The sequence below is a fragment of the Trypanosoma theileri genome (genome assembly GCF_002087225.1).
Source record: "Trypanosoma theileri isolate Edinburgh chromosome Unknown TM35_Tth_11_V1, whole genome shotgun sequence".
In the NCBI taxonomy this organism is placed as follows: domain Eukaryota; phylum Euglenozoa; class Kinetoplastea; order Trypanosomatida; family Trypanosomatidae; genus Trypanosoma; species Trypanosoma theileri.
Genome location: NW_021639853.1, coordinates 564,164 through 580,093, shown reverse-complemented (window position 1 = coordinate 580,093; position 15,930 = coordinate 564,164). Strand labels below are relative to the sequence as shown.

General features: G+C 37.2%; 7 protein-coding genes across 7 annotated transcripts; all 7 read right to left on the bottom strand.

The window, feature by feature from the left end:
* Positions 1–2: 2 nt before the first annotated feature.
* On the bottom strand, positions 3–521 carry TM35_000113480 (putative surface protease GP63; the record flags this gene model as incomplete). The annotated part of the gene is made up of 1 exon (XM_029025057.1): positions 3–521. A coding segment is annotated over one exon (519 nt), but the record flags the coding sequence as incomplete, so codon positions are not given.
* Positions 522–758: 237 nt separating this feature from the next.
* On the bottom strand, positions 759–2,651 carry TM35_000113470 (putative ATPase; the record flags this gene model as incomplete). The annotated part of the gene is made up of 1 exon (XM_029025056.1): positions 759–2,651. The coding sequence occupies one exon, from the start codon at positions 2,649–2,651 to the stop codon at positions 759–761; it is 1,893 nt and encodes a 630-aa protein (XP_028883879.1).
* A 320-nt stretch (positions 2,652–2,971) lies between these two features.
* Positions 2,972–6,232, bottom strand: TM35_000113460 (uncharacterized protein; the record flags this gene model as incomplete). The annotated part of the gene is made up of 1 exon (XM_029025055.1): positions 2,972–6,232. The coding sequence occupies one exon, from the start codon at positions 6,230–6,232 to the stop codon at positions 2,972–2,974; it is 3,261 nt and encodes a 1,086-aa protein (XP_028883878.1).
* A 1,317-nt stretch (positions 6,233–7,549) lies between these two features.
* TM35_000113450 (surface protease GP63) lies at positions 7,550–9,235 on the bottom strand (the record flags this gene model as incomplete). Its single annotated transcript, XM_029025054.1, has 1 exon — positions 7,550–9,235. The coding sequence occupies one exon, from the start codon at positions 9,233–9,235 to the stop codon at positions 7,550–7,552; it is 1,686 nt and encodes a 561-aa protein (XP_028883877.1).
* A 655-nt stretch (positions 9,236–9,890) lies between these two features.
* Positions 9,891–11,531, bottom strand: TM35_000113440 (uncharacterized protein; the record flags this gene model as incomplete). Its single annotated transcript, XM_029025053.1, has 1 exon — positions 9,891–11,531. The coding sequence occupies one exon, from the start codon at positions 11,529–11,531 to the stop codon at positions 9,891–9,893; it is 1,641 nt and encodes a 546-aa protein (XP_028883876.1).
* Positions 11,532–12,007: 476 nt separating this feature from the next.
* On the bottom strand, positions 12,008–13,705 carry TM35_000113430 (uncharacterized protein; the record flags this gene model as incomplete). The annotated part of the gene is made up of 1 exon (XM_029025052.1): positions 12,008–13,705. The coding sequence occupies one exon, from the start codon at positions 13,703–13,705 to the stop codon at positions 12,008–12,010; it is 1,698 nt and encodes a 565-aa protein (XP_028883875.1).
* Positions 13,706–14,312: 607 nt separating this feature from the next.
* TM35_000113420 (DNA polymerase kappa) lies at positions 14,313–15,854 on the bottom strand (the record flags this gene model as incomplete). The annotated part of the gene is made up of 1 exon (XM_029025051.1): positions 14,313–15,854. The coding sequence occupies one exon, from the start codon at positions 15,852–15,854 to the stop codon at positions 14,313–14,315; it is 1,542 nt and encodes a 513-aa protein (XP_028883874.1).
* Positions 15,855–15,930: the final 76 nt, after the last annotated feature.

Below are 15,930 nucleotides of genomic sequence, written 5' to 3'. Positions count from 1 at the left end.
TCAGTGCGGTGCTCTTTGGGTACAGTGAATTTCCCACAGAAGACTTCATCTTCAAATTTGGGCACGATTATTTTGCCTTTATGGGGTTGTACACGCAGACGATCCCTGTGCAGTTTGATGGCAGCGGGAATGATATTCTTAATGTATTCCCTGTGCCTTTCATCGTTGAGGACCTCCGCTTCTTTACATTTGGCCTTATTACCATTAAAATCAATGACCTCCTGACCAGCTTTCGTACAGTATTTCGATGTGTCCTCCAAGTCCCTCGTGAACGCCTCAATGCGGATCAGCTCCCATCCTCCATTCTCCTGTGTGGCGACGGTGTACGCCTGCACACCACTCTGTCCCTTGCGGGGCAACTCCCGCACAACTCCAGTCGACTGCACGCCGCCGTACTTCTGCGCAACACACACACTGGCGCAGCACAGAAACAACAGCAGCAGGAGAAGCAGCGGCGTTATGTATAACGGTTTCCCTATTTGGGAGTGTGTTGTTTCGTAAGAGTTCCGTATCTTTCTCATTACGTGGAGTTTTTTGCAGTAGGAAAAATTTCTTATTAAAATAGGAAGAAAGAATTTTAGAGAATAATATACAAGTAGAAATGGTAAAAAAAAAATCTTTATGAGTATTGAATCAAGTAATATAGAAAGGCTATTTACAGGAATGTAAAGAAAGAAGCATATGTTTTACTTTATACGATTTTATGAAACTACACAGTAACAACGTTAGGTGGTCACGAAATAAAAAAAAGAAAAATGTTATGTGGAACTCATGGGTTTGGATAGTGCACGGGTTAGTGCCATCTGAGCTTCTCCACTCATACAATGCGATTTCGCATCAATTAATAATTCTTGTAGGGAATGTACGGAATCCACGAGTTTCTGTGGTTCACATAGAGCTTCTTTTTTTATGTGTATAAGACGAAGAAAATGAAGAGCAAAAACATTTATTGTATGACGCATCTCTGCACCTGTTAAGTCAGTTGTGCCTTCTACAAAAGCCTTAATCAAGGCCTGCCTTACTGCATCCGTATCTACACTAGTACTAGAATTAGGAAACCAGGCATTCCACTCGCCGTACACAACACGCTGCACTAAACTATGCCGTGCTGCCTCATCTGGAAGAGGAACTTCTACAATTGTATCAAGGCGTCCAGCACGTAGTAATGCTTCATCCAACATGTGCTTAACATTTGTTGCTCCTACAAAAAGAGTGAAGTGATCTTCGTCTTCGTGCGCCTTATCAAGAAGATGAAGAAGCTGAGAAACGAGACGCGCATCATGGGTTGAACTTGACCTCCCTTCTGCGTCGTACCGATTGCCAAATGCGGCTTGTAGTTCGTCAATAAACATTACAGAAGGACTTCTTTCTCGGGCAACATCAAAGAACTCCCGTAGTTTTCGCTCAGATTCTCCAACTTCCGACTGAATTAATTGTGGGAGGTCCATATAGATAAAAGAAGCGTTCAGTTCAGTAGCCATTGCTCGTGCAAGCATCGTTTTTCCTGTTCCTGGAGGCCCAGAAAGCAAAACACCAGTAGACGGACGAACTCCAAAGCGTCGATAAGTAGTATAATGTTTCAATGGCCGTAAAATAAGTCGTTGGAGTGTCTTTTTCACCTTCTCAAGTCCGGCTATATCAGACCAGTGAGTTTCTTGTACATCAATATATCCAGCGCTTTCTCGGTATTCCTGTGCTGCAGTAGAACCACTCGCACTGAATAAACGAATAGTTTGAAGGGCAAGTGATGCAGCAAAATCTTCAAATTTTTTATAATACAATTTATTTAGAGTATTAAAATTATCGATTGGTGATAAAAACTCAAGGTAATCCTTATCAGATGATTTTTCATGTATAATTTCTTCTACATGTCTAAGAATTTCAGTTAAACCTCTGTATGTGACACCACCACTACGAGCCGCAATAGCTCGGCATAGTAGTGGTGAGATAACAGATTGATTTTGCATAAAAGTAAGACGTTCACTTTCTGTTGGAGTTTTTAAAGACACGTAAGCATCAAAAAGTTTATCACGTGCGAACAAATCAACCTCTTCATAGACTCCACTAAATAGTGTAACGAAGAGTACACAACTCAAACGCATTTGCTGTAATTCTTCTTGTTGAAATAAATCACGTCCTCGAATGATATCGTACAGGTCAGCTAGGAGTGCTGGATGATGTGGTGTGCCAGATCCCGAATAACCAGATGATGTTCCTTCCTCACGCAAAAAACTACTGGTATCTGTAGTGGCAGTTAGGAAAAGTTCCATATGGTCTAGAATAACAATAACCACAGACTCCGTATTGAGTTCAGTTTTATCCTTTACACCACTCTCTGTTTGTTCAAGCAATATATCCGCAATGGTATGTCGAATTTCCTTCCGAAGCATTGTGCTTCCGTTTACTTTCCGCCGTGCGAGTGACTCTGCGAGGCGCGGGGTGATATTCAACACACGACGAGATCCCACACGGCGGGCCCGCCGCACGGCACTGCGCACCACGTGGCTCTTTCCATTTCCGCACGGGCCACACAACAGCACGGAGGCGGGCTGGCGGCAGTGGGGCCAGTGAAGGGCAATACCGCAGAGAAGTTCCACTGCAAACTCAAAGGGAGATGTTGGGCGGCGCTGCAGGGAGACTGTATCCTCCATTCGACAATAAGCGCCTACATCCAGAAATTGTAGACCGACAACGTATATATATATATATATATATATAGAGAGAGAGAGAGAGAGAGATAGGATAAAAAGGAAACAGATGGAAAGAAGCATACGTGAGATAAAATAAGGAAGCCATCGAAGAAGAAGAACAACAACAACAAGAAAAGAAAAAAAAACTATGATTCTGCTTTTGTGCACCATTGATAATAGGAAAATCAGACTTTGAATGGAAGAAATAATAATAAAAAAAAATAAGAAGAAATAAATAATAATAATAATAATAATAATAATAATAATAATAATAAATATTCCTATGATACCCAACGTAGAAGCAAACACAGAAGTGCCGTTCTTTCTTTAGACTCTGAGAATATAATCACCTCGCGTTCATGCTCTTCCCGTCCAATCATAAAGTGTCGTACCTCATCACATAGGACTGTGTAGGTGGTATGCAGAGGTGGTATTAACACACAATCATTATTTCTCTGCAATGCCTCTGTTAATGCCATCTTCAGAGTGGTGTTCTCACGCTGCAGCGCAATTAATTCCTCTCGCTTTTCATCATCGAGTTTCTTCAATTCTTCAGTCTGACGCTCCAGTGCGGCTGCATACTCAAGATGTGATTGATATGCCTTTAGATAAGTGAAGGGTACAACCGCAGTCTCTAATGATGATGGTAATGTTGATGATGATAATAATAGGAGTTCCTCTGCAGAAGTCATCTTTTCTTTCTCTTTCTGCCGCTTTTCTTCTTCATTGCATAAACCTTCAAGATATCGCACACGTGATTGAAGACGTAAACAAGTGCGTAACACCTCTTCTTCATGAGCAGATGTATAAACTGTTTGTGTTGATACTTCTCGATGACGAATTTCATGAATATTCTTCTTCTTCTTCTCCTCTTCTTCCTTATTTTTCTGAGAAAAAGTAGATTGAGTAGATTTATCTCTTATTTTCAATAAGAAATCCTCACCTCCCAATATCACGTAATCTGTGAGTATAACTGCTGCATGTTCAATCCAAATAGACTCTAGAGATAACAATGGGTGATGAGATGGGAGATTTCCATCAAAAATAAATGAATGCATGACTTTTTCTAAGAGTTCCTCATTTATACTAACATACTGTATAGATGAGGGATTAGATACTGCAATAATATTTCTAAACCACTCCAATAACAATATAAAGTTTTCACGGGATTCCACATTTAAAAGATATGGACCATACGTTTCTTTTGCTAAACGATAAATGGCAACATAACACATCTCTGTGGTGAGTTGTAAAGAAATCATATCAGGGTTTAATGTATCCGTTTTATTATGAAGAGAGAAAGAGTGTTGGAGAGACTCATTAAATGTATAATAGAGATGTAAAAGTATAAGTGGATGATGAGTTGTAGTGTTTAGAACTTCCAAAATAACGGGTAAAATATTATTTCCAAAATTTATTTTATCATCTGCTGCTGATAATGATGATGGATTCATTCTTGGTAAAGGAATTTGTTTGCAAACAGTATCCCACACTATATGAAAGTCCTGTTTAATCATTTTCAAAATAATCTCTCCACACAATGGTGAGATCACTACAGGGAATAATGAAGAAGTCATTAAATGATCCATCCATTCACATCCATTTAACCCTATATAGATAGAGCCTATACACATATCATGCCATTCTTTTAATAGAGATGAGGAGAAGCCTCGTAAGTAACATTCAACTTGAATGGCATGATGTAATAGGTATAGATATAGATGTGTAAACATATTCTCATTTAAAAAATGATTTTTAAATATTTCTACAAAAGTGGAAATAAAGAGTTCGGCTACTTTGGTTGGATATTGAGCGAGAATAGCAGGAGTCGAACAAGATGAATAAACAATACGATCCAATAATAACAATACAAGAGATGTTTGATGTAATAGCATATGAATAAACTTTTTACGTGAGTGTTCTACTTCTTTAAAATTATTATCATTATCATTATCATCACTATTATTATTATTATGATGATAATTATTAGTCAGAATATCCATATTTTCTGATGAAGTTGTCCATATATCTAATTCTCCTTTTTCTTTTTCTTCCTCTTTTACTTCCATCATCTTTATCTTCTTCATCTTTATAGGAGTATGGGTCTGAGCTATGGAAGAAGAATAGATACATTCTCTACTAGTTGAAAAAGGTTTACTTTCCTCTCTATTAGACATCATCTTCACAGAGACTTGTTCTCCAATCACACGGCAATGCTCTCCTGTGGATAAAAGATAAGCCTGACGAAATGCATATTCCAAACTACAACAATCTCTTCTAGAAGGAGTTTGTATGGAAATCCATTCATATGATAATAATCCCTCATGCCTTATGTTTTCATTTCTTTCTATAGTAATACCAAGATGAAATGCTTGTTGAGATCTCTGCAAGATATTACGAGGTTGATATCCATATACACGACTCCAGTGAAGAACTATATGAGAAATAAATGATTGACTTGTTTCAGTTTGTAAAAGAAACACAACTGCCTCGCGAAGAATAATAATCATACCACGACAAGTAATAATATTTGCCGCATCTCTTTTATACTTTTTAAATCTGGATAATGTTGAATGAACTGATAATGGAATAGAAAAACTACATTGAGTGGAAATAAAATAAACCACACGTCCAAGTGAAGGGGGAAGTAGTGCTTCCATTACTAGAGGATGTCTTATCCACATCTTCACATCTTCATTCATCACATCTGTAGTAAAATGTATGAGGGATAAGTATTGAGTAGACAACACACTAAACAGTGTCTCTCGCAGTATTTCAATAGAAAGTTCTGTATTATTATTATGGTTTCGATTCCATTCCACACCTACTCCAATATTAACAAGAACAGTATTCATATCATTATCACTATTATTATTATTATTATTATTATTACTATTCTGAGAGATAGCTTGACGGTACAACTGGGATAGTTGTAGAGGAATAGAGAGATCATTTCCAAGTGGAGCATACATTGACATATCTACACCTTCACTCCCACTCCCTTTTTTACACGAGATTCGACGAAAACACACATCTATTAATGATGATGATATTATTCTTCTTCTTTCTATTGTTGTTGTTGTTGTTGTTGTTGTTGTTGTTATTATTGGGAGAGGTTTTATAATCAAGTAGTGTGTTTCCCCAGCAATATCTACACATAATGCCAACGATTGTAATCCTTCAAATGGCTCCATGTGTGCAATGATATCCGAAGCGTGTATAACCCCCACTACCCGTTCCACTTTCGTATTGTCATTATTATTATTATTATTATTATTATTATTATTATTATTATTATTACTATTATTAAGAAGAAGAAGTAAAAGCACTAAGAGTGAATCACTATTAGTGAGATGATGCTCTAAGAGAGCCATACCGCCCATGAAGGCATTCATTCCAACCGCCGAGAAGTGAATTTCTGCGGGGGAACTCACAAGAACAGTCGTCTTGAGAAGTGAAGTCTCCTCCTCTGCTGCTGTTGGGATCCAGTCTATTCCCTCCGCACTGCAGAGGAGAGTGTCGGAGATGTGGAGATCATCCATGATTGGAATCTCATTCGATACCTCCTCTTATGGATATTAATAATAATATATATTTATTTTAGGAGAAATAAGAGAAATATATAAAGAAGAAGAAGAAAAGATTATTATTATGATGATGATGATCATGAAGAGCAAGAAAGAAGGATATAAAGAAGGATAGAAAGATTAAAAAAAAAAAAAAAAAATAAAAAATTACAGGTTTACTGCTTTTTCGCATAGAGATATAGATAGAGAAAGAAAGGAACAAAAAAGGTGTTATCATGAGCATTAATAAAAGGCGAAATAGCTTATCTCTTATATATATATATATATATATATATATATATATATATTTCAACGGCATTTACTATATAAATAAATAAATAAATAATAATAATAATAATAATAATAATAATAAGGGCGCAACCACAGAGATAAATAATAATAAACACACACACACACATACACATACACATTACAAAGAAAAAAAGATAGAGAGATGTTTGTTCCCAAACTAGAAAACAAACACCAATCACAATCCTAATCACTACATCAACAACAATAACAACGAAAGAAAAAAGAAAAAAAGAGGAGAGAACTGCCCTTTTCTTTTTTAATTTTTCTTTTTTTAATTTTTCTTCTTTTCTTCAGCTAATCCCTTTCCCTCTCCCTAATAATACTGGGAAACTGAATAGTGAAGAAGTTGAGTTAGGCACCATTCCAGGAATTATCTACACTACCATTGATTACAACAACTTATAAATAATAATAATAATAATAATAATAAAAGAAGAATATAAATATATCATATTCGGATAATAGCAAGCATGTCGAGAATGAAAAAAACAAAAAAAAAACAAAAGAAAAAGAAAAAAAGAAGTTGGAGAAAAAAAGAAAAAAGCAAAAAACTATTTAAAAAAATCTCTGAAATAATAATATAGAATATGTTTATCATTCAACTTTGAAAAAAAACAAAAAACAAAAAAAACAAAACAAAGAAGAAAAAACTGCATGGCTATAATAGCATTGTCTTACAAAGAAAAATGTAAAAATCGAAAAGAAAAAAGAGGTAAATGATTTTTAACATCATCTAAATAACTAGGATAAGAGCAATATATATATATGTATGTATGTATGTATGTATATGTATATGTATGTACCTAATAACACCTATTTCAAAGAATTTTTTTTTAAATAGAGATTCCAATAGCGACAAGAGGAATGGACATTTATTTTCTCCCTACTTTTCTTTTCGTTTTTCTTTTCTTTATTTATTTTATTTTATTTACTTTAATAATATATATATATATATATATATATATATATATTGCCTAACTCTTAATAAAAGAACCATAACCATAGCATAGATGCCAGTGAAATAGAAGTCAACGTTGTGAAGGCCACGTTACTTTCATCACAGACTTCATGTACCATTGGACATTGAATACGACCACTGGAGAATGTTTTCATTGGTGTAATGGAAGTTCCCTCTGGACACGGATACCATTCATCATCGCCAAGATATCGTATATGCACTTTCCCATTACCGCAAAGCACCTCTACACAAATATCTCCCACAGGTTTATTATAAAGAATAAGATGATCTCCAGTCAAACAACGGGAATTAACAGAAATACGACTTCCCGGGAGAAGTTCCTTTTCTCCATTATTGCAATAACTATCTTCATATGGGACAATAAAAGGACAATAATCCATCAAATCATCTTTATTTCCACCCAAGTAAGGATTTGTAAAGTATTGATAAACTTCTGGAATTGATATATTGTGTACTGTTAAGGAACAAGACCCAAGTGCTCTTCGATCAAATGTACATCGTAGTGTACTAGACTTGGATTCATTACAAAACATATGTGGAAATGCCGTAATGTTATTTACTATACACTTTTCTTCTAAGAATGCACAACCCGCATTTTCTCCCCAACTCATTCTTTCCTCTTTTCCCCAATTAGCTTTATAAAATTTCATATCTTCAAAAGTGGCCATTGTCATTGCGGTATAATACATTCCAGTACTTCCCATGGAAGCCATTAATTCATCTCTTGCATTTCGTCTTTTCCAATGCGAACCGGCGGTGTTGTTGTCGCCTTCATCTTCCAATTCCATTCCAACAGCAGAAGAACAGCCGTAAAACTCTTTAGCTTTTTTTGCCGTTAAGGTGGAGTTTACCACCATCACGGACGGTTTACCTCTTACATGAGGAACAGTAGATATCATGTTAAGATCTACCATTTGTTGATAATTAAATCCAAGGGTGTGGGCAATTTCATGTGCGGTAATTCGAATAGATATTCTAGTGAGAGAAATAGATTGAGGGATAAAGTTTATCACTCCAGCAATAGGACGACCATTCTTCATTTTTGCACAACTCTTTGCCCAAGCAACATCTACACCACTTGCTGGTTTAGCCGCAACATAGAGAATCATATCGGCATCTTTTACACCTATACGTCGATGATCTGCGGGAACTGTAAAACTTGAACAAATCGTATCATTAAATAACGGAATAAGTAAATTCTCATTTAAAGACTCCACAAGAAGACGTGAGGAGTGTAATTGCACCGCTTCAGGGAGAATATACTCTATAATAAGTTGAATCTTCTCAGGTGTTAAGATAGATGTCTCTGTACACATAAAGTCCTTTCCATGAAGATCTTGACGAATCACACCAGAGATATTACAATACTTATTGGTATCATTTAAATCCAATGTAGAGACGGCAATGCGGAGGGGATTCCATTCACTTCTAACGGCTGTTAACGCATGCCAGGCGGCTTTACCTTCTCGCGGTAATTCCTTCAGAATGGCCGTGAAAATTGCCGTGTGATTTACCATCGCTTCCAGGAAGCCAAAAGGCGTTGATTTATTATTATTATTATTATTATTATTATTATTATTATTATCATTATTATTATTATTTTCATTATCATTATTGGCGAAACATCCAATAAACACACATCCAAGTAGAAGTGTGAGACTTAAAAGAACATACTGTACGAAGTTCATATGATATGTTCTGTTTTTTTTTCCTTTTTCTTTTCTTTTTTAAGCTCTTTCAATTAAATAAATAAATAAATAAATAATTAAAAGAAAGAGAGAGAAGTATGTATGTATGTTTTGTATGTTTGTATGTGTGGTGATAATATTTGGGAATGGTCCTTACTGTAATGCCAATTAAAACACCTTTGGTGAAAACAAGGGAAGAAAAAAAAAAAACAAAAAGAAAAAAGACAAATAAATTAAATTAAATAAATAATAATAGTAATAATAATAAAGACAGACATCCCAAGCCTTACAACTACAGAATAACATGATTATTATAATTATAATAATTCTAATTCCTACAACCAAAAGAAAGTAAGTAAGAAAAAGAAGAATTGTACAATACAGAATGAAAAAAAACTAGAACAACAACGACAAAAGAAAGAATAATGGGCCAAGAGAGAATTCACACAAACAGAGAGAAAAAAGAAACATTTCCTTTTTTTTTTTCTGAAGACCCCAAAAAAAGCAAAAATAAGAGAAAAACACACTCACACTCACACTCTCTCAGCATCTCCATCTCTGCAGTCATATTCACAATAATAATAATAATAAAAGAAAGAAAAAACAAACAAGATAAGTGATGTATCTTTAATTAAAAAAAAAAAAAAAAAAACGACTAAGACATATGAACAGCAGCACAGAGAGCATTTCCATTCTCTGTTTCTGCACAAAGCATTGAATCCATCAGGGAAATAGACTTTAAATATTCCCTGAACGGCACTTCATCCTCCACTCCAGTAAACTCGAGGTCTGTCAACTTTCCATCCCACGTTCTCACGGCCGCACCGCAGCAGCGCACGCCTGTACTCATCAGAAAAGAACCATCCGGGGAAATATCGCAGCGTAAATTTCGTCGATGTGGAATTGAAGTGCGTTGTCGATCCAACAAGTGCAAGAAGACAGACCGTCCTCCGCCTGTTTCTTCCGAAAATACCATACGCTCTGGTGATGCTGAATTTAATAATGATAATATATTATCATTATCACTATTATTATTATTATTATTATTATTAATATTAATATTATTATTATTATTATTATTATTATTATAAATATTATTCTTATTCTTATTATTTGGCTTATTTTTCAATGTACCAGACTCTAGCTCTGCGATAGTTGTGAGAACACTCATTCCACCAGTATCCACCATACCAATAACCCCAAACTCCAAACGACAATGTCTCATATCACACACCGGATATCCTGTGGGAATAGAAACTCGTTCAGACACAACCGCCTCTCGAATTTCATCTGCAAATGACTTTCGGCCGCGTTTCATTGTATCCCGTGAGACTGAAACGCCTTTACGCAGATCCGTCACCACAACAGTCCCGTGACTATCACCTAATCCACACACAACACGAAAACTATCTTCAAGAGCACAACAACTCATAATACCTCCAACGGGTGGAGATCGACGACGCAAAGAAATTGATCTCTGCAATGATGATAATGATGATGAGGCAGATGAACGAAACAGCAATCCACCACTTGGATCACGCCAATCAAGAACACAGAGTTCACCAGAGGAGAATCCAATCACAACACTGTTCGGACCCCAATAATCCATCGCCGTGGCATTCACAGAGGCGCGATCAAACTCGAATACATCACTATGAACAAGCGGTTCCACGTGGAGTTGATGCACTGCGTCCACTGCGAGTGCTGAGAGAGTTCTTTCATCTCTGCTGTAGTGCCGCAGTCTATGAATTGGCTCGTGCACATCCGCTGAGAGCACCAGTGTGGAACTCACATGCCGCCATGCTGTGGTATATAGAGGAACCAAACACTCATCCTCATTATTGTTTTCTTCTTCTTCTTCTTCTTCTGTATCCACATTCACTGTGTTGTGAAGAGATGGCTTCTCTGCAGGAATGCGAGAGACACGACACCGCCGTGGCTCTTCTCCATTCAGGTGTGTTGTCTGAGATGGATTGTGTGTGTGCACCTGCGCCTCTCGCATCTCTGCATATGATCCCTTCACCGTGAGTGCCAACAAACGTCCATGGGGAGGACTAGTCGCGGTAAGAAAACAACATTCCGAGTTAGAGCCACTGTTGAGACTGGTAATATTATCCGTATTACTAGTACTAGTAGTGTAATTATCACTGCTGTTGCTGTTGCTGTTCTCATATCTAAAAATGCGAGAGACATGTGTGCAGTGAAGATTGGCCGAAAGCGGAATTCGCCGTTCTGCGGGGGAGAAATACCTCCCGAGGGACACATCCCCATACATGGCATAGTTAAGCCGCCACATTCAATCTGTAACTGCAATACAAATCATCGTAAGAAGTAAAGTAAAAAGAAAACAAAAAAAAGAGCAACAACAACAAAAAGAACGAAGGAAAGAAAAAAAAAAAATAAATAAGAAATCAAATGAGAAAAACACGGAATAAGAAAGAAGTAAACAAAAGAAGGAAAAAGAGAATCCTCTATAATCCTGGGATACATTAAAGGAGAGAAAACCCACAGCAAAACAAAATAATAATAATAATAATAATAATAATAATAATAATAATAATAATAATAATAATAATAATAATAATAAATACAGACTTAAAATATGAAGATATGGAATAACAATAGCTGCAACCAGTTTCAATTCTCATGATGTAATGAAAAAAAAGGGCATTTGTTTTTTTTTTTCCTTTTTTTTTAAATGTAAAACAACAACCATAATAATAATAACAACAACCATAATAACAACAATAATAAAAAAACAAAAATAGCCCTCTACATCACCACTGCGATACCTCTAGGTCTATCTGGATCATCATTCTCTCTTACTATGTGACTCTGTGATCGTATTCGTTGTTTCTTCTCATCTGGACTCAGTGGAGAGGGAGTTCTACGACTAGGCTCTACACGCAAGACTCTGGGTTTAGCCTTCGTTGTGCTTTCGGGAATAACATCTTTTTTATCCATTTTTGCCTTTAATGCCTGTTCTTCTTTTTCTTTCTCTCTCTCTTTCTCTTGTTCCTCCTCTTCTTTTAACTCTTGCTCTTCGCGCCAGGTACGAATATCGGCAAAGTGAATAGACACCGTGTACGTATCGAGCAGTTCCTCAGTACGTCTAGGTGCAAATCTTTTTGCTAATCGCAATACGATTTCCCGCAGGACTTCACGGTCATTTGTGCGGGGATGAATATCTTCATATTCCTCAGTGACCCAAAATACACGCGGCACTGTACGGCGAGTGTCAAGTGTTACTCGCCCAGTAACGTAATCATGCACAAGGAGATCTTTGTAAACAATATCAAATATAGCCCGTACAGTATCAATGAAATGTTCCTCAGATACTATACGACCATATTTAGATTCTCGACGAACTTGAGCGGCTTTACATCTCGGGGCTTTACGAAACATTGTTGTACCAACTTCACCAGGAACTCGAGCCAAACCGTGAGCAACCGCATAAAAGAATTCCATCGTTGCTTGAGAAAGACTATATCCTATACGTTCTGCATACAATGAAACTTCACCACACTTAGTGATGCCATATACTTCCTTAAGTAACTGCACCTGTGCAGGTCCCATAACAGGAATAGAACTCAATGGAACATCCGCAACAAATTTCTTTACAGATTCATGTGTTGGAAGATTATATTTCTTGATGTGTACAATACCTCCTGAAAGAATATCCTTTGGAGTTAAACTATACTCTTTTTGACTAACCTCACATGCCATTTTAGCAATAACAGGAGTAGAGGACATACCACACCAAGCTCCTATATGAAGTTGTTCTGCAAAAATATTATTTAACATTTTCACTACTTCATCTTCTGATTGAACTTTCTGAGAATCTCCACTAATTAATGAAGAAATTTCTATAGATATCTCTACAGGCCATCGTTCATCCGTTACTATAAATCTTGTTAAGGTTCGCAAAACTTCTTTTACACGTTGAAATGTCTCTGGTGTTATGTCTTGAAAAACACCTTTACTGTCATTACTATCATTTAGCGTAAAGAATCGAAAGTGCAAAACCTTTCCTAAAGTTTGAAGACTTTGGTAATGCCGCATACGTCCAAGTCGTTGAGTTACTTCTTCTTGTTTACGCAAGGGTGAAAAAACAATAGTTTTGTCTTTTGCCATAACATTGGCTATAACATCTGGTGGAATGATTTTCATTGTGTGTAGTGGAAGTTTTAATTTCCTTAAATCAACCGGTTCCAGATCCATATCAATATTAACATTTTTCCATTCCTCTTCCTCTTTTTCATTCATCGCCAAACTCGCAAAGTCCCTTATCTTCTTCGGTCCTCGCCGACGGAGTTGCGGGGGACTAAAACGAAAGTACATGGCGCTCGTGAGAAGAGAAGAGAAGTGCCGCGAGACTTCCCGTCGGTGGATTCGGCTGCCGCCAGCCACAGTCAGATTGGAGGATCCATAATGTGTGCAGGACCTAAACAATACACCAGACAGACTCATATGTATATATATATATACACACACAAAAAGTGTCGATAACCTGAAGAAAAAAAAAAATAAAATAAATTCCCTCTCTCTCTCCCTCTTTCTCTCTTTTCTTTTGTTTCCATGGAAAATTAAAATAACGGGAAAACACAGTTCATAAGAAACAACAAACAAAGAAAAAAAAATAGAAGAAAAGTGAAGGAATAAGATGCAATTTTTAAAAAAGAGTGATACAAACATAGAGTAAGATTCACAACAGAGGTGTAAGAGTAACAAAGAGAAAGAAAGAAAAAAAAAAAGAAATTAAAATGGTACACAGGTGAAAGTAAGGTACAAAACTGAGATAAATCTAAAGAAAAAAAAAAGAAAGAAAGAAAAAAGAAAACATGAATAACTCCTCCCAAGATGGTAAATAATACGTACTGCATTAATTCATCCATCTTATGTGTTCATAATCAAGTCAATACAGAGGAATCCCAAGAAGAATTATAAAGAAAAAAAAAAAAGAAAAAGCAACAAGACAAAGAAGAAGAGACCCAATATAAATTTGAGACTCAAAAAAAAAAAGGTGAAGCGCCTCTAGAACGTAAACAATGAAAACTCATGAGATTCATTCACCATTTTATACAGAAAAACAAATCCGTTTCTTTTCCAAAAACAACAATGAAGCATCCTCACGTTTTATTTTCTTTTTGTCTTTTCCAAAGGAAGGAAGTTCAATCTGAATATCAAACTCAGATGCCAGACTTCCATTTTTAGACAACCGTTGCCGCCGAGGGAGAGTCTTCAATTTTCCTAATCGGACTCCAGCAAGACGAAAGTCATCAAACTTTTCTAAATGTGGTTGAAGTAGTTTCAGCGTTCCTTGCCAAAGTAATGAAAAATCATTAGTAGGAGCTTCTAAAGTAACATTATATTGGTGATTTTCAAATGAACGTCGCTTCATATGCAGTGAAATAAGTTGAGCAGACTCACGTCGTTTTAAAAGTTTATCATGCGTCTGCGCAAGACAATTAATAACAATCTGCTGTAGTTCTTTTTCACTCTTTAACTTACGCCTAAAAGTAACTTCATGCCCAATCGTTTTTTGCGACCGATCCATTCGTAAACGATCTGCACTGCTAGTCGCTAGACCAAGACCAGCTGAAAGATAAAACCTAAAGGTCTTATACGGAAAGAGAAATCGCAACTTATATTTTTGACGTAAAATAGCACCACAAGTGCGAATACCCAAAGAAGCCAGAACACGTTCTTGAACTGGACCAATACCAGGCACCTTTCGTACTGGCAAATCTTTCATAAAAGCAATTACCTCCTCACGTGTATGTAGTTGGAGGTCATGTTGTCCATTAGGTTTATTATAGTTACTTGCGATCTTTGCGAGGGTTGCAGTGGGGGCGATGCCTGCGCTTGCCGTCAGCTGTGTCTCTGCAAACACGCGGGCGCGGAACTCTGCTGCGATGTCTGCGGCTGTGAGTGGACTGCGGCTGCCCGCCCCCTGCAGGTGTGCGCTGACCTCCATCGTGAGCTCGTCGAGGCCGACGCTCGTGAAGTGCGGGTCGTAGGCGGCGGCGAGGCGGCGGACGGCGGCGGCCTCCGCGCGGTAGGCGGGGAAGTCGGGCGGCACAACGACGAGCGCCGGGCAGAGCCGCCGGCCAACGAAGCCCGGCATGCCGGAGCGCACACCGTGGCGCCGCGCCGCGTAGTTCGTCGTCGACAACATCGCCGCGCTGCCAACGCCGAGCGGCACAGACGCCAGCGACGGGTTCTTCTTCATCTCCACAGCAGCGTAGAACATGTCCATGTCCACATGCACATAATTTCCAAAGTGACGACCAGCTTCTAGCTCCTCTTCCACCTGATCCACTTCTTCAATGATAGTTTTCTTTTCAGCCAATGGGAGAAGTCGGTATTGTTTGGCTTTTTCCAAAAGTTCTGTATTACGTCGTTTCCGTTCAGCTTCCATTCTTTTCTCATTTTTATAAAAAGCAGAATTTTTGGAACACTCTTCAATAATCGCATTTACATGTTTTTTATTTACACCAGAAAGTCCTGCCTTACTTGTATCGAGCTGAATTTTGCTCATTTCTGCACTAGACCCTTTTTTCTTTATTCTAGTTCCAAGGGATACCGCTGCTGCCAGTCGAACCAAAGAGCGTCGCATTATTCATTAAATAATAATAATAATAATAATAATAATAATAATAATAATAATAATAATAATAATAATAATAATAATA